This window comes from Crocodylus siamensis, chromosome 11 (assembly GCF_052110815.1).
Source record: "Crocodylus siamensis isolate JL-2025a chromosome 11, ASM5211081v1, whole genome shotgun sequence".
NCBI classification, from domain to species: Eukaryota; Metazoa; Chordata; order Crocodylia; family Crocodylidae; genus Crocodylus; species Crocodylus siamensis.
Window position 1 is genome coordinate 62,357,236 of NC_143405.1, and position 22,803 is coordinate 62,380,038.

General features: G+C 49.5%; 1 protein-coding gene across 3 annotated transcripts in view; it reads left to right on the top strand.

Annotated features, from left to right (window-relative positions):
- Nucleotides 1–22,803, top strand: part of LRIG1 (leucine rich repeats and immunoglobulin like domains 1) — a 103,943-nt gene that overhangs the window by 73,924 nt on the left and 7,216 nt on the right. For all 3 annotated transcript variants that reach the window (XR_016438496.1, XR_016438497.1, XM_090022119.1), the window contains exons 7-15: nucleotides 839–982; nucleotides 5,205–5,348; nucleotides 8,717–8,797; nucleotides 14,315–14,386; nucleotides 15,852–15,923; nucleotides 18,035–18,198; nucleotides 20,504–20,824; nucleotides 21,495–21,776; nucleotides 22,380–22,799. Coding sequence is in view for 1 of the 3 variants with exons in the window: in XM_090022119.1 (XP_089878245.1) it covers nucleotides 839–982; nucleotides 5,205–5,348; nucleotides 8,717–8,797; nucleotides 14,315–14,386; nucleotides 15,852–15,923; nucleotides 18,035–18,198; nucleotides 20,504–20,824; nucleotides 21,495–21,776; nucleotides 22,380–22,799 (1,700 nt within the window). In the remaining 2 variants the exon portion in view is untranslated. The remainder of the gene's footprint in view (nucleotides 1–838; nucleotides 983–5,204; nucleotides 5,349–8,716; nucleotides 8,798–14,314; nucleotides 14,387–15,851; nucleotides 15,924–18,034; nucleotides 18,199–20,503; nucleotides 20,825–21,494; nucleotides 21,777–22,379; nucleotides 22,800–22,803) is intronic.

Here is a 22,803-nt window from a genome sequence, read left to right on the forward strand (position 1 = left end):
TTTTTGCCTACAGAAAAATAATAGAGCAGTTGTTCAGTGGCAAAGAACTCAGAAAGACGAGAGCTATGGATTTCTGTTTGAAGTCTCGGGTTTATCTTGTAAATCATGCTCGTAAACCATTGTGTGATACCCAAAGTCACCCTTGAAAGGACCTGAAGGCGCCCTGGTTGAGAATCACTGGTCTATACACACTACACATGAAGTAGGAAGAAACTCTGCTTTATCAGTTGTATAAAAACAAGGCTCAAGAAATCGTATCTTTAAAGTCACTCAAATACCTTTCAAATGGTGTTTTCAAATCCTATGGCGGTAGGATTTGAAAACACAATAAAATATCTCAGTTGCTCCAGGAGTAAAAGCTCACCCAGATCCTCCGTAAGTCTTATTGTAACTGGTACATGGAAGTATGCATCACAGGTCTGAATGTCCTCCCCCTTGGGACAGCCTGGAAAGCAAGCAAGCTGACACTTCCCCCTCTGTAGTTTTTCCTCTGGATGGGGATTCCCAGAAACGTATTGCCAGGGAGCACTTGAAAGGTCTCCACACAAAATGCTGAGTTTTGTCATAACAAAGCTGGAGCCACACTGGATAGACATGAGACATAAACCCAGTTACACGTTAGGAAATGGGGAGACGGGTGTTGCGACGGAGCAAAGGTTTCTTTGGACACGCTCCAGACCAGTTCCCGAGACTCTCCTGGAGTTTACTCATGCTATTCACACACACGTGCGTGCAGGGGAGTGTGCAGCCAGGTATAGAGGCAAATAGCAATGTTTTATAAGGGGTGTTTCAGCTCCTGCTGGAAAGTCCAAATATGCTCCCTTGGTTTTCTCGTCAGACACCTGGAGTACAACAGCCTGATCGAAGTGAACAGCGGCTCTCTTTACGGCCTCTCCTCCCTCCAGCAGCTTCACCTTAGTAACAACTTGATAGCTCGCATCAACCCTGATGGCTGGAGCTTCTGTCAGAAGCTACATGAACTGTAAGTTGTTTTCTGATTGCAATAATGGCCGTGCTCTTTCACAGTGATGTGACTTGTGTGGCACCTGCTTTGAATAAAGTTGCCCCAGTAATAGGGAGTAGACGGGTTAGCTTCCAAGAGCAAAGAGAGGTTCTCATTTGGGACTTCCTAGGGCCTTAGGTGCTGGCTGACAAGGTTCTTTGGATAAATGTGATATCTTTTATTAGACCAGCTAAATAGATGGAAAAAAAAGTTTTTTTGCAAGCTTTCAGGTACAAACACCCTTCTTCTTTAGGTGCTTGCTAACACATGCCCTCTCTTGCAGCATGTCCGCTGCCGAGCTTGGAGGAAGCTGTGCTTTATGGCTCTTTATTTACACGATTGTAACCGCTAGAGTTCTGGCCTCCATCAAGGCAGTGAGTGAAGTATTTTATCCTTGCTGCTGCTGTTTACACATTACCCTGGCTGAAGGGTGCGTCTGTCAGAAGGTAAACACGGCAGCCTCACTCTTCGGAGATTTCCAGGTGCAAATACAATCACTTGGCTACACAAAAGCCCCTCCACCCCACCAGCGACAGCCGGATGAAGAGTAAAGCTGCATGCTCTGAGGAAGAGGTGCATTTGGGCTGTTCGTTGTGCTTTCAGGAGGAGCCATCCCTCCTTAAACACGTTGAACTGGGCGATCAGAGAACACAAAACCGATTCTTCTTTTTGCATGAACACTTAGTACATGCAGGTCTGCAGAGGAACTGTAACTCCTCCTTTCAGCTTGACTCTCACCCGGTGCTGGAAACTTTGTGCTAAACTTTCCAAGGATCTCACTTCCACTGAGACGGATCCTGGAGCTAGGGACAAATGTTCAGATTCAGAAGTCTCTCGGTGCAGAGTAAGGGGATCCCCTTCTTGAGACACGTTCATTGCAAAAAAATGTTCCCGTTTTTCAGGCAGCTCCCAAAGGGTCTTCCTTCACTCGGCCTAGAGAGTCTAAATACTGGTTATTTAATGCACAGAGTTGTCTGCACGGTAGTGCCTTCCAGGCTTCCATGACATCCAGCACGTTGCTTCATCCACAGCCTGTCCCAGCCTGAACAGACAAACTATTAAACGATAAAACTATGAAAGGCGGGCTGGATTCTCCAGACGTTCACAGGGACATGAGGATCTATCTGGGTGCAAAAGCCAAATTCATCACTATGGAGACTATTTTATTGTGCATGGAGGACTAAGGAGAGAATCAGGTAGTGGCCAGGACACGCATCTGGGGGTAGATGAGGCTGGAGATAAGCAATCAGTGGCTGCTGGGAATGAGGTCCCTGGACCCCGGGAGGCACTCCAGTCTGATTCCTGGATGCGTGGGCAAAATGTGCTGCTGTGCTGAGATTTGCCAGGCAGTCACTTGGGCAGTTGCGCCAAGCTTTGCAAAATCTGCCAGGCTCTGGGGGAAGGGTATTGCCAGGAGCTACCAGAGGCTAGCGTCTGCTAGTCAAGGACATGAAGGCTGATCTGGAATAGAAGGGTAACAAGAAGAAGGGAAATTTCCCTAGAGCTCTTCTCTCCTTACACAGACTCCCATGTCCCTTATGTATAGGGTAGCTAATCTGCATGTTTAATTTGGTACTGGGGTTTAGGAACTGGTGCTTGTCCAGGACCGGCACTTTTAAAACTATTGTTTTTTAGTTAGCAAAGAACATTGTCAGTCTGCCTTTTTTTTATGTGGAACGGCTTTCCAAGCAGTCGGAGGAACGGTAGACTTTCATGGGAGAAAGGGCAGTGCTATGGCATCAAAGGGCTGAGTGTTCTGCCTCCATGGGGAAGAAACGTAACCCAGGTTTCTGAACTGGGACATGAGAGGGCAAAGAAAGGAAAACTTGAGGCCACCCAGCAGTTGCATTAAGTGCCTGATTGTCCTTGCAAATCAGGTACTTAGACATCTGTATAATGGAACCCACCCCAGCTGCAGGTAGAGTAATAGGCAAGCATAAAGTTGCACCAAACCAAAATAGGAAGCTGGCCAGAGTCTTTCTTTGTAAGAAAAACATAATCAAGGCTATTTATGTGCAGTTTGCTTTAATGGGAACGGGACCTAATGGAAAATGTAACACAATCCCGGGTAGAGCAACAAGAGAACAGGTTGCCAATTAACCCCATTCTGTTTCATTATTATTACCGTCATCGGTACTTTCAGACTGTCAGCGTCTACTCTCCCCTCCAGCCCTGCGTCTCCCCGCATTCAGACGTGTCGTGGCGGTAAAGCGCCGTTGACCTGCTTGCCCCTTTTGCAGACCTAGCGTATGCGAAGCCACCGGGGAGGAAAAGGTGCTGGCGTGTAAGCCAGTCAGTCCCATAGGCAGGAGGCCGAGCCCCGAGCCTGCTGAAGAGAGCCCTGCCTGGCGCTTTAGCATCGGAAACTTTCCAGCTGGTTGCAACCCTAATGACAGATACTCTAAACCCTGCTGCTGTCCATGCCCACATGACGTCAGGAGAAGCTGAAGGGAGCATGCTGTTAGCAGTTGTGGCAGAAACCCCTTCTGCAGAATATCAAAGGAAACTATTTCTTTTCTTCCAGCCAGGCCTAGGATTGCTTTTGAGAATTATTATTATTTTTTTTTATTTGGAAAGGAAAAAAAAAAAAAAAAAAGGGCCAAATTCTTTAATTGCAGGTGAGGACATAATTTTGACCACATGCCAGTTCTTCACGGCTAACACGGCAAGGTCTTTAGGAATGGAGGTCTGTTGTCCCAGGCCGTCTCGAAACGCATTCATCTCTGCTGAATCGCTTCCAACACCTCCCTCCCCACTTGCCCATTTAAAACACGAGGCCACTCATTTGCCAAGTAAATGACACTCGCAGTGTTTAGGAATATGGGTCTGTTTTGACTTAGGCTTTGCTTGTGCAGTGGCTTTTATGCAAGCTCTGGGAACATTTTTGATATGGGCTTGTTTGGAGGCAGGCCTGGAGGAGGAATTCGGAGGTCTGGAGCCATCCGAGAGATTTTTCTTGTCGCCTGTATAACAAAAGCCTTCAGCATCGTCCCAGAGCAGGATTTTCTAAAACTTCTAAGTGACTTAAGGGCATGGATACGGAGGACTTTCAGTCGGACTTGCAGGCCTAGGTCACTTCAGAAAAGCCACTCAAATGAACTGAGCTGGGGAAGAGGGTTGAGCTTGACTGACACTTTTACACCCAAAAGGCCCTAGTGACCAGTGCAACTAGAGCAACACTTTCCGCTCCCAAGAGCCCCACAAGGGTTGGGACAAGAACGAGGAATAACCAGAGCAGAGAAGTGTGGCCACGCTCTGTTGTCCCCAGTCTGGGTCTGTTGGCAGTGGCTTGATGTGCTCTGCACCCAGGGGATCTTCCACACCAGCCTGTCTGCCCTTATCCAGCCCCGCCCCAGTGGCAGTGCCGTGACATTTCCCTTTAGAGGTAGGGTTGAGGCTTCTTATCAGAAAAGTCCGTATTTGCTGCTAGCCACATCTCATCTCTGCCCCTGTGAGTGCCAGCTACGCCACTGCCCGAGACCGGCCATAAAGCCAGGGGAGAGCACACGCGATGGAAGAGGGTGGATAGAAACCAAGGCAACCCCTCCGCTGTCAGTCATTGAGTAGGGATCTCAGGCATGCGCACACCCTTGGGACAAGGCAGGGGTGGATTGTGGGGGTGACCTGCCCCACGTGGGAAGGGAACTATTAAACAATGCATTGCTACATACTAAATTGCCTCGTAGCAAAATTGTTTTGGCTCGTGCTCTTGGCTGGGGTTGGGCAAGCAATGGAGACACCCACACCTAGATGCCTGGGGCTCCCTGGGTGAAAATGAATAGAGACGAGACACCCAGGATTGCAATAGGCACGGCCCTGCCAAGAATATGCATTCACAGTGGAAGCCTCTGGTCTGAAGTTGATAGCACCAAGCAGCCTGGAGGGGAGGCAGGATAGCTACTCCCAGTGAGTTGGCAAGCCTTGGCAGTCCTGGGCTTGACAGGGAGGCCAGATGGGGCCAGAGTTTCTCCTGACGTGCTCCTAGATGCGTATGTTCCACATTACCCTTTGCAGTGTTTGCAGACTGGACCCTGCTTCCTCCTTGCATCCCAGTTAGCCCCTACTGAGATGCTGCATCCATATGGGAGCTCTGTGTTGTACATGGGCCGTGCACGGGAGCTGACTTGCAAGGAAGCTCCCGGGCCATTGCAGAGCGGATGGAAAGTGCTCGTAGTGACCGGCACACTGGTTTTCTCTCCAGAATCTTGTCCTACAACAACCTGACCCGGCTGGACGAGGGGAGCCTGGCAGACCTGGGGGGGCTGCACGTGCTGCGACTCAGCCGCAACTCCATCAGCCACATCGCCGAGGGCGCCTTCAAGGGACTCCAAAACCTGCGCGTGCTGTAAGTTGCCCTCGTGGGGAGCTGCGCGACACACACCTGAGTACACACACGTGGATACGGCAGCCTTGTTCCCACTGGGCTGGAAAGCCTCACGAGTGCTGCTGTGCACTGCTGAGGAGCGGTCCTGTTCCAGCCCATCAAGGAGTGAGGGGTTGGGAACATCAGACTGGAAGGGGCCATGTCCTACCCTCAACCCGACCAGGCACAAAAGCAGGGGCATCACCAGCCCTCACCACGCATCTTCCAGGGGGGTGGGTATCTGGGCCTGATTTGAGTCTCCATCAAGGAGTGGGGAATCCAGCCCTTCCCTTTGGGATTTGGTTTGTTCATGTCAGCATCGTGCTGTCCTTAGTACCACCAGCGTGAGGGGTGTCCCCCTTTCTGTTGGCTGCCTGGCGCTTTAATCTCCCACGCTGGGAAGTCGCTAGAGCATATTCAGACATCAAGGCCAGCTGTGTTCATTGGACTGATTGAATTCTGTGGGTTTCTTTTTTTTTTTAAAACTAAAGAAATACAGCTTGATACTTTGATTCCTCTTCGCTCACCCATTACGCCTTGATTAATTAAAAGGCAGTGAGAACGGAGCGGCTTCCCTGGGCCCGGTTACTGTACGGCAAACATCTTATTTATCCCGTCTATTGAGTTTCACACTGGAGGAAGTGACTGAGAAGGGCCTCTGTTTTTTTAAAGCTGGAGCCTTTCAGGCATTGGCATTCAGCAAAGGTCTTCTCCCAAGCAGCTGTCAGTGCGGGGGCCAAAGGCTTCCTAAGAAAAATGAGGGAAAAGGAGCTGGGAGCTCTCTTCTCTTTGCAGTTAATGCCGAGCCCCTTTTATGTTCAGCGCACAGAGAGAGAGAGCTCTAATTTAATAAAGAAGAAGGCCTATTGGGCCCTGCACCTGGTGAAAAAGACCCGAGCATGCTTTAATTATGGCCTATTGTTGACGAGCCTTTGGTGGGTGTGAAACTGCTGAAATGTGGAGCTATTCAAATCGAGGTCAGGCCTGGGGACCTCGCCGCACAATGATTAACAAGGCAGCGAGCATTCAGGCTCAGCCAGCCGGAAAGAATAGGAAATTGGCAACAGGGGCAGGGAAAGCAGAGGAGCTGAATACAAAGCGAGCCCGGCCGGAATACCCACTCTCTCCAATTTTTGTCCATGTGAAAAAGCAGGTTTTTCCCCTTCTTAACACTAAGCCTTTCACTTGCTTTTGGAAGGACAAGCATAGCAACAAGCAGCGCTATTTTCTTCCCTTTTCTAAGCCAGCACAATGCAACGGGCAATTCATAAAAGTGCATGTCAGGTCTCAAACAGGCTGCTCCTTCTCATCCTCTGCTTCGCACCCTGGGAAGGGGCAGCCGGCCAGGGGGCCCAAGCAGAGTCACGGGGTGGAGCTGGCCAGAAAAAAGGCTTCGAGGCGGAGAGGGGTCTTTCAGGTGTTCCTGCGAGCAGCATCAGCCCAACACCCACAGACTCGACCGTTCCTCTCCCCTAGTGTCACCACAGTACTGTGGGGCCAGCACCCTGCTGCGTTCGTTTTCTGCCATCCCCTTGGCATGGATCTGCCCACAGATCGTGCTGACGGGCACGGGTATACTGTCTGGGCCAGTTGCTCTGAGATGCAGATCGTGCTGACGGGCACGGGTATACTGTCTGGGCCAGTTGCTCTGAGATGCAAGACTCAGGTCTCGTATGGACGCCAGCTGAGAAGCAGGGGTTGCGGCTTCTGGCCACTTCTTTTAGTTCACATTCAAAAAAAGCCAAGAAATCAATCCTGCAGTCACTTTGGTACGTCCCAGCCTTGTCCTAGCTAAGGGAGGCTTGGTAGAGGTGCTATACACATAAATTGTGCCTACACTCGTTCTCCTGTTCCCATGCAGAACCAGATATCCGTAGCACAGCGTCCAAAAACTACCCCGTGCCTGAAGAATCCTTCCAAGCATAGCATGAAACAAAAGAGTATTTTAAATCAAAGAGGTATTTGGTAGCCGTGTTGATCTGAGACAAAAAGAAATGCAAAAATCTAAAACTCTTGGTTCAGAAATGATACCTTTTATTAGACAAACTGGGAAATCGCAAAAAAAGAATATTTTTTGCGATTTTCCAGTTGGTCTGATAAAAGTTACCATTTCTGACCCAAGAGTTCTAGATTTTTGCATTGCTTTTAAATCAATGCATTTGAATATGTGCCTTAAAAAAAACAAAGCAGCGTTTAAAACTTTCCCGCTGTTCTTATTAACCTCAAAAGAGGCGAAATACAAATGGCAAGATAATGTTTTGGAGGGGGTTTGTGTGTGCTTCCCTGTGAAATGTTAGGACACCTCCATGTGCATTTATCTTAACTTACTCTTAACACTGAAAGTTAGGGTCAGCGTGCTAGAACACAGTTGGCTGGAGATTTAAAGCCAAAAAGCATTTCTTAGGCTATTTCAAAATGTTTACTATTTTGTTTGTTTCCTGGTTTGCTCATTTGCATTGATCCCTGCCTCACTGCAAGGTTCAGGGTTCATTTTGAAAGCAAAATAGGTTGAACTGGGCCTTATGCTTGTATCTGTGTAGGAACAAAATAGAAGACATGGAAGAAGTTACATAAAAGAGAAGTAGAGCATTAAAATTATCCTGGTATAGCTGTGCCAGCACATTTCCCTTAGCCAAGCCCCTGGACTCAGGAACTCATTGAGAAAGATAGCTGAAGACAGTCATTTCCAAAAGGGACTGGACGTTTACGGGGACAACAAGGCCATGCAGAGTTGCCCTAATTAATGCTATTGTGTGAGAAGGGAAATTAAAGCTTGTGCATCAGGATTTAAACAAAGTGCTAGAAATCAGGATGAAACCAAGTTTGGTTGGAAGAGTATTGCACTTCTTCCTACTTTGGGGGATACCTTCCTCTGAAGTATCATTGCTAGGGACATGACACTGCACCAGAGATACCTCGGGTCTGAGTCCCAAGTCTCTCTTTGGCTGTTCCTATAAAAAAAAGAAACCAAGCCAGCAAAGCTCACTGAGAGATTCGTCCCTCCCCACAATGGGCTATTTCATACAGCCACAAAGAAAGAGCAAAGAGCTTAAGCCCAAGAGTTTTTTCATATTTACTGTAAGCGGTAGATATGAAAGCATCACCATCACGGGCCGGTGTTCTGGTCTGTGTGCAAGAAAAGCAATGTGAAAGGAGCTGGGCCGGCTCTGACAAAGTTGATTTAACCTTGCTTTGCTGCAAAGCTGGACTTTTGATGGGAGGGTGATGTACTGCAAGGGATGAAGTGGGAAGCTTTTCATAAGCTGTTCCCAAACTTTTCCCTCTAGGTCTTTAATGGCTTGCCCCAGGCTGAGGAATTGATTGTGAGCTTTCTTTTGTCTCCCCCCCAGGGATCTGGACCATAACGAGATTTCGGGCACAATAGAAGACACCAATGGGGCTTTTACAGGCCTTGAAAACCTAAGCAAGCTGTGAGTACCCCAGCTTTTGAAGTTTTGTTGAGCCCTTTACGTGAAGCAGTTGTGTGCGCGCGTACATGAGAGACGGAGGGAGGGTTTTCTTCCTATGCAGGCTTTGTTCTTTAGGAAGAAGGAAAACATCTAAAGAAAGTGCGAGACAAAATCCTCCGTCTCAAGTCACTCAGTGCAAATAAATGACATTGTTAGTAGCTCCTGTTTTCATAGCAAAAGAGTAAGCCCTGCGCTACTGCAGTGGTTGATGATCTCTGCCCCTTAAAGTTTCAGCACAGTACAATTTGGCAACAAAAGCAGACAAGAAAAGCTTTAACATACTCTCTGAACGAGGTGGAGCAGCTGAACAGACAGCAGTAAAAATCAGAGGAAGTTGCACGTGACACGTTGTGCTCTAGGAGATGAGTGAGTAGGAGGAAGGTCTGGTGGGGGGCCCGCTGTTGGTTATTGCTGGTGAGGCAGACTGGTTTGCACTGGTTTATTTGAGAGAGCTGTTCTGATAACAGCAGGGAAGCTGCAGCAAATACATCGGGCACAACCTCTTGAAAGGGACAAACCGATATCATTTGAGGGAAGCATTCAAGGAAAGACGTGCATTGCAGATATTTTCAGATGGCTTGATCTTTGCCAGGGTCCAGCTGATGTTTTGCTTGGCTCAGCACTTGAATTCCTGGTCAGCTCGCTGCTTCTCCCTTTGGAAGGGATTGCCCGGAGAGGGGGTTTTGAAATTGGCTGTATAAAATCAGCCGTGTCAGAAAAGTGCCGTTGGCTCCTGACGAATTGCAAGCCCCCTTCTAATCATTACTTCTTGCCTTTGTTTAAGCCTGCGTCTCTCTCATCACACTGTCTCCAGTGCTGAGATGCCACAGCTAGAGGTGTAGTAAAAGGGCCTAGATGGATAGCGGACAGCTGGAATGAATCCTGGCAGGCGGTATATTGTCTCCTTGTTATTAGAGACCTCGGGGAGAGGGATTTTGGGGGTGGGGAAGGAGAGCTACTGCAAGACTGGTGAGGACCTAAGATGGGGCTAGAGAAAAGGGACCTGCTGTAGGTCTGGGACCATTTTAGAGGAGAAGGGGTATTCATCGGAGACCTGGGGATGTGAGAGGATGGGGAAGGACCTGAGAGCAGTTGGCAGAGAGTGCACCAAAGGGGTTGAGAATAGGGGTGAGGGAAATACGAGGCAGAAGAGGATGCAAAGCAGGTACTGGTTAGGCAGGAAACTTTAATAGGCATCACTGGAAAAAAGGCAGGGCACTCAGTGACGGATCATGGGGGCAGACTGCAAATTGTCTTGCTGTTTTCTCTGAAGAAAGTGAGGAGAAAGGTTCAGTGTGTGGGAGGGAAGAGTTTGAAGAGAGAAGCAAAGGTGGGTTTTAGCTGGAGGGGATTTGAAGACAAGAGTGGCCCGGGGAAGAGCGCAGCGTCGGCAGCACGGCAGGAGCGGAGGAAAGACCCGTCCTGGAGGAACTCCTCTGGGCTTCCTCCAGAGGCACAAGACACAGGTTTGCACACGTGATCCTTGCCTGTGCTATTAGCGGCTGCCTCGGGGAATATGACCGGGGAAGTATCCGGTTGTGAAGTGTGCGCACAGGGCCGGGGGAGTTCTTGGTTACCTTTTCATTTCCATCCTCTTGCCTTGCATTGGTCTCGGTGCAGTCCAGCCTGGGGTGCAGAGGGCTGCATGCTCTTCCCTGACGCAAGGATGGCTGTGACTTTGCGGCTCAACAGCTGTTTTGCTTCCCAGCGTCGGAGCACACAGATCACCTCGCTGCGCTGTTTGAGGCCGTGCTCGTCACGCTTGGAGCTGCCCCATTGAGAGATGTTCTGCCTGAGCCTGTTCAGCTCACGGGGGCTCAAGTCCTGGCTTTGAATTTTGTCTCAGGGCTGCAAAAAGCATCACTCCTGTTCCCAAACTTTTTTAAACGCTGGCTTGCCTACTCCTACGTGGTGCAACCTGTGTTTAAACAGTCAGTGGGGTTTAAATGCATTAGCATACAACAAATAAAAGGGCACTTCAGAGAAAGCCTTCCAATGAATTAATAATCACCTCAGCTCTGTGGAGATTGCCTTAAAAGCTGCTCTCCTTTGATCTGGCCTGGATTAGCTTCTGAAAGGATTTAGCCATGAGAGCGTTGTTCAGCATAATGAAGGTGTTAAACTAGGAGGTGGAGAGGCCAGTCACTTTAGCCTCCCCTGAATTATAGATGAAGCTCTCCGGGATGGAGGAGGCAGGCCTAAATTAAAATGTTGCTCCAGAAGACGGAGCTGAGAGCCACCGGAGCATAAAAAGCCTCCGTGGAGTCTCTGTGGAGCTGCCAGGTCCCCAATTATTCAAGCCACTAACCTTAACCGGTTTTTGATGGCTCACTCAGTCAAAGACCATCAGACAGGTGCAAAGCTGGCAAGGGGGGGAAATGCCGCCTTCTACTGGCTTGCATGAGTGCAGGGCTGTTGTCTGCCTGTAGCCGTGACCGTGCTGCTACTCGCTCGCTTTCTTCCCTTGCAGCAAGCTGGCTACTTGCTGAGCTGCATACCACCGGCCTCTCACTCCAAAACACCGGGTCCCTTTGAAGTCACTGAACTGTAATCGCTTTATAATTAGAAAAGTGCCTGGCTTGGGCCCCTAAGCAAGGAGGAATCTGGATTTTTTTGCTGGAGTGTATGGTAGCTTCTTCACACACTCCTCTGTTTGCTTCTGATATAGCACAACACATGGGCACATCTACACGTGCACCTTAATGCGCATTAGCCTACTGTAATGCACACTAAAGTGTGACTTAAAAAAAAACCTGTGCTATTTAGTTAATGTGAATTAAGCGTCACTTATAGGGCATATCTACATGTGCCTTAATGTGCTTTAGTTAACATGCATTAGATCTGGCATCTCCATTGTGAAGTACTAGGAAAATGTGCATCAGCCTGCCTTTAATGCACATTAACTAAAGAGCACGGTTTTTTGGTGACACTTCAATGCTCATTAAAATAGGCTAATGTGCCTTAAAGTACATGTGTAGATGTGCCCAATAACTCTGCTCTTTAGTTAATGTGCATTAAGACAAGCTAATGTGAATTTTCTTAGTACCTCACAATGGAGGTATTAGATTTAATGTGCACTAACTAAAGCGCATTGGTGCATGTGTAGATGCACCTACAGAGTAGTTTTCTATCCATATGTACCCAGTTGCATATTATATTTTTATATATAATAATGATTATATATATATAATCATTGCATAATTATTGCATAAAAAGTATGCACTTATTTTTTATGCAAACACGCACATTTGTACACTTTGCTACGCGCAAACATGCCCTCACACCGAGTGTGAATATAAACAGAATCAACACCTTCAGTTTTTAAGGACCATGTCTGGCTGTGGAGGATGAGCAGTATTCTCCATGGCGGTCATAGGAATTAGCATGATTGAGGAATATGGCTCTAGAAAGCAGTTTCGTGTGCAGCCATAATAGCAAACACTTGTGTTCGGTAAATGAGTTCCAGTATTTGTCTACCAAGATCCGCAGGTGGAGAATATATGAGCTGGGGATGTTAAAGGCAAGACAGGAAAAAAAGGGGGCCATTTAGAAGAGCTCTTTTTTGAGACGGGTGTGGTCTGTCTCTGATCCTCCCTACAGACTATTTCCTCCGGGTCAGAAGACCAGGCAGTCTTCCCTGTAATAAAATAACACGTCTAGACTCTCGCGGTCTGTTCCTACCAGGAGGAGTTCAATCTAGTTTGCAACATCTTTGCAGCACAAAAGAGCTAATTTCTGTAAAGAGGGGTGCAGGGAAGTGTGTCTTTGTATCGCTCACCTTCCTTCCTTCTCGTGTCCTTGTTGTGACCAGGTGTTTAGCAGACTTCCCAGATTCATTGCAGTCTGATGGCCAGGCCATAAGTGCGTCTGCTATGCCTTCAAACCTCTGGCTAGTCTTTATTCTAATCATTAAAAAAATAAATGTAAAGAACGGGTCACCCTCTCTGATTATGCAACTGGGGTGTTATGCTAAGCTAATCTTGAGCGTAAGGGAAGACGTAAGAGTACTTTTTTTCTGCAGAGACTGAGAGTTAACTTTTCATGAAACCTAAGCTTTCGATTGTGCTTTGTAGTTGAACATTTTGTACAGAGAAAGACCAAGAGGCAGCAATTTGTTTCCAATCAAACATGTGACAGAAAGTTACCATGACATTGGGTGGTAGCCAGCTCTGGGCTGCCTTGCTGTGGGGAGAGGAATGATGGGATATCTTACGCAGGCTAAAACAGACTTCCCTTTGTTGGGGCCGAGGAACGGGGACACGATGAGGTGTGTGGGTTTGGATTGGTTTGGGCCAAGCGCGTGTCGCTTCTCGTGTTTTACAGTAAACCACAGCCGGGTCTGTTTGCTCCGAGATGCAGAGTCCCAGGGGCCACACACCCCAGGGCATGAATGCAGCCAGGGTCAGGATGCGCGTTCTTGTCCAGAGCCCAGACCTTGCTGACATGCATGGGTCTACGTGTTGGCCATTGCCAGGGCTGGAAAATGTCAACAAAAGAAGAAGATGCAGGGATAACTCGTCTCGTAATACCTGCTTCACCTCCTCAGGGGGATACGTGTTGCATATTGCCCGTCTGCCATCTGCAAAAGGAGGGCTAGGTGCTGTTTGCAGAACCATACTCGCCTCGTCCAAAAGCTTCCCAGATCCTTTGAAGGTGGCTTTGTGCAGCTCACCTTCCTGCAGTTCACCTGAGCTTGCCAGGCTTTCCACCTGGCCAGTCGGCGATCGCTGGATCGCGAGCAACGAAGAACCAAGACGCGGCAGAAATATCAGGCTGTGCTGGGATCACTGCAATCAGCAGCTTTCCACAAATAGCCCCGTTAATTTGCTGCTGCTTAGCACTGCAGGCCCCGCTCTGTAGGCACATCACTGGTTGGTGGAAACCCGTCCAACTTGTCTCTCTCCTCTCTTGAAACCCTTAACTCTAATTCCAGTAGTGCCTACAAGAGCAAGGCAGGGTCAGGACCCCGGCGTGTTGAGCACACGTAAGAAGGAGACAGTGCGCGCCCCCTCGGATGCCCGCTGCAGTTCAGGTGATCCTAGGAGGCCGAGCGGCAGTGAATAAATTATTCCCCTTGTACTAGCTGGGAAAGGTCAGGAGTGAAAGGTGTTCCAAGGAGAGTCCAAACTCTTGTTAGACTGTCACTGCACTTAAACCTGTCCGCAGCTACTCTTCGGGGAATACAGGGGACCTTCTGTTACTCAACAAGCCGATTTCCAAGCAGTGCCGCAAACCTGCCTTTTTGTATGCGAGATGGCGCGTTCCGGTTCCCGCTGTCATCACTATTAAATGCGAATGCAGATAAAAGTATTTAATTTCAGGAGGGGAAGGCACGCATACTTCAGGCCCTTAATCTCTGCAGTTCAGATTTCCAGTGCCTTACACTGGACACTTTATCAGATACAGCCACGCTAATTGTGTTCTTTCTTTTTGCCTTTTCTTTCTGTTTATCTGGCACTGGATGTTTGGAAACTGCAGTACTCTGTTTGGAAACAAGATCAAGTCAGTGGCCAAGAAAGCGTTCTCGGGCTTGGAGGCCCTGGAGCACCTGTGAGTAACCTACCATGCTTTGCAGCTTGGAAAAGGGCCTGCCAAAAGTGGCTGCTTGAGAGGTCTGCTAGCAATTTAATAGTGTCTTTGTAAACCGAGAAGCCAGTCCATTTGTGGGGGGCCAGCTGCTTCCTTCTCATTACAAGTCAGCTTCAACTTTGGCCTTTTTTTGTGCCAGGAACAAAGTTATAGAACATATGGCAAATTTGCATGCTCTTTAATTTTTTGGTTTGGACCGGGATAAATATCTCCTCGACTTGCACATTGCTGCTCTGCAGGCTGTTTGCAGCTCAGCCGTGCTTCAAGCCCAGCCCTTGCTCTCCTCCAACCGTTCCCGCTGACACATGTTGGAGTTGGCCAGCGCGCGAGGCAGAAACGATTCGTCCCATTCAGCAGAATTGCTGTGGAGCTATTTGCAGGACGCAGAGTTGGCTGCAGCGAAGCCATTCTTTGCTGCTGCTCCCAGGGCCGGCGTCTCCAGCAGCGATTCATCATTATTTCCCTGTGTTTGAATTAAGCCACTGGGGTTCTGTATGGCTTGCAGCAAGTTGCTCGGTTGACCACGGATACACGGCAAACACATGCATGCGTGCGTGCATTTCTGAGCTGTTGTAAGAACCTCCCTCCTGGGTACAGCTGCCCTGAGATTTACACTTGAGGCAGGATGAATGCCCGTCTGTTTTCACACTTTAACGATGCAATGGAGTTCCCAAATTTGGCACAATCCCTGTTCAGGGGACAAGTGAATTTTTCAGTTAAATATTTACTAACTTTTGCAGAGGGAAACATTTGCAAGTACTCCTTTTTGGAAGTGTGCCCTGTTTTCCTCGCATTACTTAGGATTAAGAGCCATGCCCCCACCCCCTACAAAGACACGTTCTAATAATGTTTTGGACATGTGCTGCTTTCTGAGCATTTGTATAAATAAATCAAGCAAATGCAGTGCTCTTATTCAGGAGGACTGTTTGGGAGGTAGTGGAAGCACTTTACCACTTCAGTCTGCTAAAGATTAGCCCTTGACCAGGGAACATGGTGGGAGTTCAAGGTTGTTCAGGATAAGGGGGTTGCCTGGGCTGTGGGTGGTGGAGGTGGGTGAGCTTGAGGAGTTACAGCGAGAGAATGGGGCACTTGTCGTTCGGCAGGATTTGCTTGCTCATTTCCTTGCTTCTCGCTCTTGTCCATCTTCAACTTACGGTCAACAGTGGTCCATGCAACCTTTGGCCATGATCTCCATGGGGTCCATAGATGCTAGGGTCGGAAGGGACCTCAGCGGATCATTGAGTCCGACCCCGTGCCAGTGGCAGCGGGTATAAGATTTAATGCAGGCTGGAGGTTTACTTCCTTAACGAGGACCTACCATATTATTGAGTGCTGTTGCACTCCTCGATGTCGAGGAAGGACAGTGGCTTCTGGAGGTCACCACAGCATTATTCATGGGTAAAACGCCTTTGGTTTTGTTCTGCAGGAACCTCGGGGATAACGCCATCAGGTCCATCCAAGCGGATGCTTTTGCCAGGATGAAGAACCTGAAGCAGCTGTAAGTAACTGTGCCACGTGTGCTACTAAAGTGGCTGCAAGCTTTCTCACGCTGGTGGGTTGGTCACATGGACAGCACACCACTGGAAACAATTTAAATCCCCTCCATCTTGTCCTCGGCCCCCAGCCTCCCCTACTGGTTATTTTTACACAAGAGCAGATGTCCCGGGCACATCGCACGCTCGGTAGCAACTGAAATTAGATCGTCGGAACAGGTTCTTCCGCGGGGTTCGAATCCGTGCAATTATGATTCATCTCCGGTCGGGAAATCCAGCCACTCCCCGGGGGTCTGTGACCTATTTAATTCCCAGCAGACCACCTGCCTCTCAGTTACAGCCATGTTTAGGGCCTGCCTGCTGCACTGACATTTGGCGATAAGCACGGTCCGAACATGATCCGTGCGTCACCTCGCCCCGTGGGTGCACAAACATGAATGTTATCAGAGTGGCCGGGGCGCTCCTGGGTCATCGGATGCTCTGGTAACAGTCAGTCTTCAGTCTAGTGTCTGGGCACATTCAAGTGGTGCTGGATGTGGGACAGGGGTTCGCGAGCCTGTCGCTGAAAAGCGATGGTGTCGGCATCAAATTCCTGCCTGCGGGGCTGGGAACCGAAGGGACTCGGATCTTCAGCATTATCCGCAGCTAAAGCCCCAGGACAAAGTTTTTGCAACTCTCCGCGCTGCCCATGAACGCTGCGTACTTCAGAGTCTGCTCAGTCATTTCATCCTTGCACTGGCCCTTGATGCAGCATCAGGGAGGAAGCCTTTGATTTATGAGAGGCCAGCCCCCAGGGAGCTCGCTTCCGTGAACGCTGCCGCGCAGCCGGGAAGTCAGTGCTGACACTTGGCTGGGATGGTTTAGACTGGGAAAATCCTGCCTTAAACAGGGAGCTGGACTAGACAGCCTCCTGAGGTCCCTTCCAGCCCTACTTTTCTGTGATTCTAGTCATCTTTCCATGTCCTGAAGATTTCATGACCTCAGCTTGACGTTGGGTATTAATGCTTTCAGTCAAGCTTGGCTGGGCTCTCCACCAATAGCAAGGTCTTTAAAGGATATGTCTTTTCCCCCAAATTGCTTTTACAACCGCTGCAGAGGTGCACCTGAAGCTTTTATAGTCGCTTTTGCAGGCGGTACCTCGTAAGTCCGCAAGCCAGCTTAAGGGCCAGTTTTTCTCCAGGTTATAATGTGTGACACCAATGGAGAATTTGGCCCTGAGTATTTAAAAAAAAAATCACATATGTAATCTGTTATACCTGTGTGGTGCATGAAGAGCAGGGTTAGCTGGACTGCAGTCATTACGTATTTTGAAGGAGCACCAGATAGGCAGCCGAGAGCCCACCTTCAATGGTTTCAGGTCACTGAAGCTGGTAGATAAGTATCCTTGGCCTTCCCAACAGCTGTGCACTTAGCAGCCACTAAAATGGGAGTAGGATGATGATAAATGTGTGTGTGGTGGGGGGGTGGCATTTGTTTTAAATTAGTTGCTGTTTCTGTTGGACCGCCACAAAAAAATGCACTCCCCTACACACCTACGGAGCTGAACATCCTCTCCCGAAGAGCTGGTGCACGTACAGACGAATTGCCCAACCAAAAGGAAGGGAGGTACATGTCCAGGCTGGCTGCCTTAGCGCTCACAGTGGCTCCGGCTTGGTACATAACTAATGAATGACATTGGAGAGTCCGCAAATTAAACCTTAAATTACAACACGCGGTGGAGATGTTCAGGGTCACGGGGTAGGGGAGAAGGAGCAGGTGTGGTCACTGGAGATGCAGGATGGACACCCCGACTCCTGGCTTCCAGGCTCGAGCCTGCCGTGGACGTGCGCCGCCTGCATGGTGCCTCTGTGGGCGAGTACAGCTCATCGGTGGGATGTCAGGGTCCTTGCAAGACTTACAGTGAGTCTTTATAAAGGGCAGAGGTGCATCCTGCGCAGGAGCAGAGTGCTACACAGCCGTGACACGTTTAGCGCCGTCAGCTTGGTTGCCAGGCGGCACCGCCGCAGACCCTTTTCCATCTGCCTCGGCTGGGAGAGATACGAGCAGCCTGGAGACCCGGCGAGCTTTCCAGAGCCTCTCTCATGAGCCTCTTTGGTTTCTCCTTTCCTCTCCGCAGCCACATAAACAGCGACAGCTTCCTGTGCGACTGCCAGCTCAAGTGGCTGCCGCAGTGGTTAGCGGAGAAGGAGCTGCAGCCCTTTGTGGTGGCGACCTGCGCCCACCCCGAGTCGCTGAAAAGCCAGAGCATTTTTGCCGTGCAGCCAGAGAGTTTTGTGTGTGGTAAGTCCCGCCCGCGTGTTTTGCGGTCGTGCGAAGAGGGTGCCCATTGGCTTTCGCCGCTAGCATATTATTATGAGAGGGCTTCTGTGTTTGTATGTTTTCAAATGCGATCAAAGCAAAGCCAAGCCTGCCTTTTAAAACTTTGTCACTGGCTATGATTTATTTCCCACCAAAGCCACACGTTGCACTCTGCAGCCAGGCTATGCCTTACCCGACGCTCCAGGCACCCAACCAGAGGGGGCAAATCCTGGCTTCAGCTTCGGATCAGGGCGCTCACTTGCAGGAAGACTTCGTTGGCCCCGGTGCTTTCGGATGGCCATGATTTCAGGGTTTAATTTGCCAGTGATGTGATTGCGTTTGGGGCTGGAGATAGGGGGGGTATTGAGCTCATTTGTCTCCAGTGCTAAGAACAGGAAGTTAAAACAGGGGCAGAGGAGGTTTTTTGAGTAGATGTCTCTTTGGTGGGCCCCTACACAGCATCAAATGGAGCCGGCGACGGCTGGACCTGCATTCATGCGTTTCTGGGGTTTTGCTTTCCTTTGGAGCACAAGCGATCGCTTTCTTTTCAGCCAAACACCCACCGCTGCCACCGCTGCAGCTACGTGCGACTGCAGACCTGCTTGCTAAATGCAGACCAGCTGAAAATACAGGCCCGCCCCACGCATGCAGACACACACCTCGCTTTTGCATGGGAACAGTTAAAAGATTGGATCGGAAACGTGGTTCTGGGGTGAGGAGCCAGAGGCGCTCTGTTCGTGCCTGCCTTGGTTGAAGGAGGCCCGATTCTCTCTCCGTGCATTGTTACCTGATGTGGATTTCCAAGCTGTCCCACTGCTTTGCACCTCGCTGTCTCATGGAGAGCGGAGCAGCTCCTGAGATTCCCCTTTCCTCTGCTGAAGGGCAGCACTTACTTAAGAACAAGAGCTGCCATTGACTGGATCAGACCACAGGTCCATCTTGCCCACTCTCCGGTGTCACGCAGCGGCAGAGAGCGAACGGGGTCTGCCCTGGGTTTTTTTCCAGTTCCTAGTTCTCTTGCAGCCACTTGCCCATCTCATGTGTGAAAGGTCCCCACCAGCTGTTGCAGAGCACGGATGCACACACGTGTGTTTGCAGTGTCAGGCCTGGCCTACTTCAGCACAGGCCTGGGGGCTGCTATTGAGGTGTCTGCGGAGACTCTCCCCCCACGGCAAGCCAGCGCAGAGCTGGAAACTCGGTGTTTCCAACCAAAGAAAAGCTTGGCCTCTCCGATGGCTGCCAAAGCCTCCAGCCACCAGTGCTCCCCAGTTCCTGAGACACGGCTGCTTAATTAAATGTTAATCAGAGATCAAATTACACTCTCTGGATAAATCCAGTACTAGAAATGGTTTGGAGCGCTGCTAAAACCAACAGTCTTCCAGGTTCGAGAAGGCATTTAGAAAGGTCTCTGCTTTGGACAAGTGACAGCCAAATACAGCTGCTGCTCGTAGACGTGTTGTGCCTTGATCCCTTTGCTTGTAAGCAGTTGTCCTTAGGGATGTCAGTCACAACAATTGCTTTAACTCCCCCCCGGCACCCAGCACCACTCATTTCCGGTGAAGGCAGAGAGTTTAGGGGTGGGGTTGCACGTAGCAACTGTTCAGATATGTCCTCGTGGTTTGATTTTACACAGCATGGACCATGTGGTACGAGTGGGATTGAAGATTTTGTATTATGAGTGCACTGAGAGGCTCCTGCCAGGGATCAGTTCCTCGTGCTGAGCCCAGTAGACACATACATATAATAAAACTATGGAGCCAACTCCCAGAAGCATATACGCTAGGCTACTGCCTGTAGCCATTTTCTTTCCCCATCACCAGTGGCTGTGTAGAAATGCTACTGCCTCCCACTCCATCTCCCATATTTTCCCACATACAATACGCCCCTGAATAAGATATGTATCTTGCATTTGAAAGGCCAAATGAAGGGAAAAAGATACTACCTTGAAGATATTGGTACGGGGCAGTAAGTAACTGAGTAGCAGCAGGTAGGGAGCCCCGCGTGGTCCCTGAGCTGTACTTTCAGCTTTGTTTTCGCTTTCCTCTAGTAGAGGCATAAGTTTGCAGAAACTAGTGTTACTTTATTTCCCCGTTAACAACACGCAGAAGCTTATGGGGGGAGGTATGTGTTGTAGGCAAGAAGATACTCATTGTTAATCAAATCAATGATGCATCACCTGCAAACAGTGCTTAGGCAGTATTTTTTAAATGACGGGAATCGCAAGAATTTGTGACCGAGCCAGCGAGGGCTCCCAGCCTGCAACTGAAACTCTCGTATTGTTTTTCAGATGATTTCCCCAAGCCCCAGATTATCATTCAGCCAGAGACGACAGTTGCCGTCCTGGGCAAGGACATCCGCTTCACCTGCTTGGCTGCCAGCAGCAGCAGCTCCCCCATGACATTTGCCTGGAAGAAGGACAACGAGATTCTGCGCAACGCTGAGATCGAGAACTTCGCACATGTGCGGGCCCAGGACGGTGAGGTGATGGAGTACACCACCATCCTGCACCTCCGGCACGTCACCTTCACCCATGAGGGACGCTACCAGTGCATCATCACTAACCACTTCGGCTCCACATACTCAAGCAAGGCCCGTCTCACTGTGAACGGTAAGGGGAAAGCTCCATTCACCTTCCTTCCCTGTAGGTAACTGTTTCGTCCAGCCCTACATATGCCACTGGACTCTGGGAGGGCCTGAGCCATAAGCACACAGGAGCCTTGCCATAGCCTCGATCCAGGCAAGTCCTTAAATGCATTCTTAATCTCCGAGTCTGAAGCAGGAGTCGTTCCATTAGCTACAACCATCTTCTTCCATGCTTGCTTTTCACCACTTAGCCTTTGGGAATGGAAATACAAAAGGTGTAGGCAGAAGAAACGGCTTGGATAAAAATTTCCTTTGGTTTTTGTTTCATCCCCTTCCAGGTCAAGCCTGGAAGATGACTGGAATGGCCTGATTAAAATGTTCATGATTTTTGTTTCATCCTCTTCCAGGTCAAGTCTGGGAGATGACTAGTTTTCTCTCAAGCTTTGAAGCGTGGGTTGAAAGAGGGCTGGTTTCAGCCATAGTGGAGCCATAGACATGCATAGTGCCCGCTCACAGGAGCTTATAGGTGGATGGCGAGAGAAGGTGATACTCTCTTGCATGTAAATAATTGCTTTATCCATCTTCAGGACATCAAGGGGGGTGCGTAGGAGCATCAGGAAGACTGCTGCCATCAGGAAGGCTGTTCCCGTTTCCTTAGGGCTGTTCCTTACCTTCCTCTGCCTTTGCCCTTACAGTGTTGCCTTCGTTTATCAAAACTCCCCATGACATCACGAGCCGGACAGGGATGACCGCTCGGCTGGAGTGTGCGGCTGAGGGACACCCCACCCCACAAATAGCCTGGCAGAAAGATGGCGGCACCGATTTCCCCGCAGCCCGGGAGCGCCGCATGCACGTCATGCCAGATGACGACGTCTTCTTCATCACGGACGTGAAGATAGAGGACATGGGTGTCTACAGCTGCACAGCACAGAACTCCGCGGGCTCCGTGTTGGCCAACGCCACCCTCACTGTGCTGGGTAAGCAGCTCAAGTGCTCTTGGGACAAAGCAGGCAGGAGTACCACTTTGAGCTCCTGATGTGGGAATGCTTGGTTCCTAAAGGGTGATTGCACCCAAAAGCTTGCTAAGAACTTTTTTTTCCAACTATTCAGCTGGCCTAATGAAAGATATCACATCTACTCAAAGAACCATGCCTGCCTAGGATGCTGTAGACACCCAAAGAGGACCATGTGGTCATGCTGAAACATTGGGGTTGGGATGATGCGGACCCATTGTGGCAGGCTACTTAAAAAGGCCCAGATACCTGTAAAAATTAGTTCTGCTTTTTTGGAAGTCAGTCCTTTTATCAGGGTGTTTGCATCCAGGAAGAACATCTGTAGTAGGAGAGGGAGCTCTTGGCCATGGGGTATTATGGGTATATGAAAGCCATTACTCCGTGTCCTAATCAAAGGAGAACTGGCTTATGTAATAGTCGTCTTTAGGATGTCCAAAGAGAACTACAGCAGAACTGGCGGTCAAATCTGTGCTGAATTGTATCATTTTCAATTATGTACGGTAGCTTTAGAGTGTAATCTTGATAGTAACCCCGGACACTAATATCTGCATGTGATTCCCCCTCCAGAGACTCCATCCTTGGTTCATCCGCTGGAAGACCACGTTGCATCTGTGGGCGAAACTGTGGCCCTCCAGTGCAAAGCCACGGGCAGCCCACCTCCACGCATTACCTGGCTGAAGGGTGACCAGCCCCTGGTAGTCACGGAAAGGCATCATTTCACCCCCGGCAACCAGCTCTTGATTGTTCGGAATGTCATCCTGGAGGATGCTGGGAAATACACCTGTGAAATGTCCAACACCCTGGGGACCGAACGGGCTCACAGCCACGTGAGCATCTTGCAGTCTCTTGGCTGCAGGAAGGACAGGACCACGGTGGGCATCATCACCATTGCTGTGGTATGCAGCATCGTGCTGACCTCTTTGGTCTGGGTGTGCATCATTTACCAAACGAGGAAGAAGAGCGAAGAATACAGTGTCACCAACACAGGTAG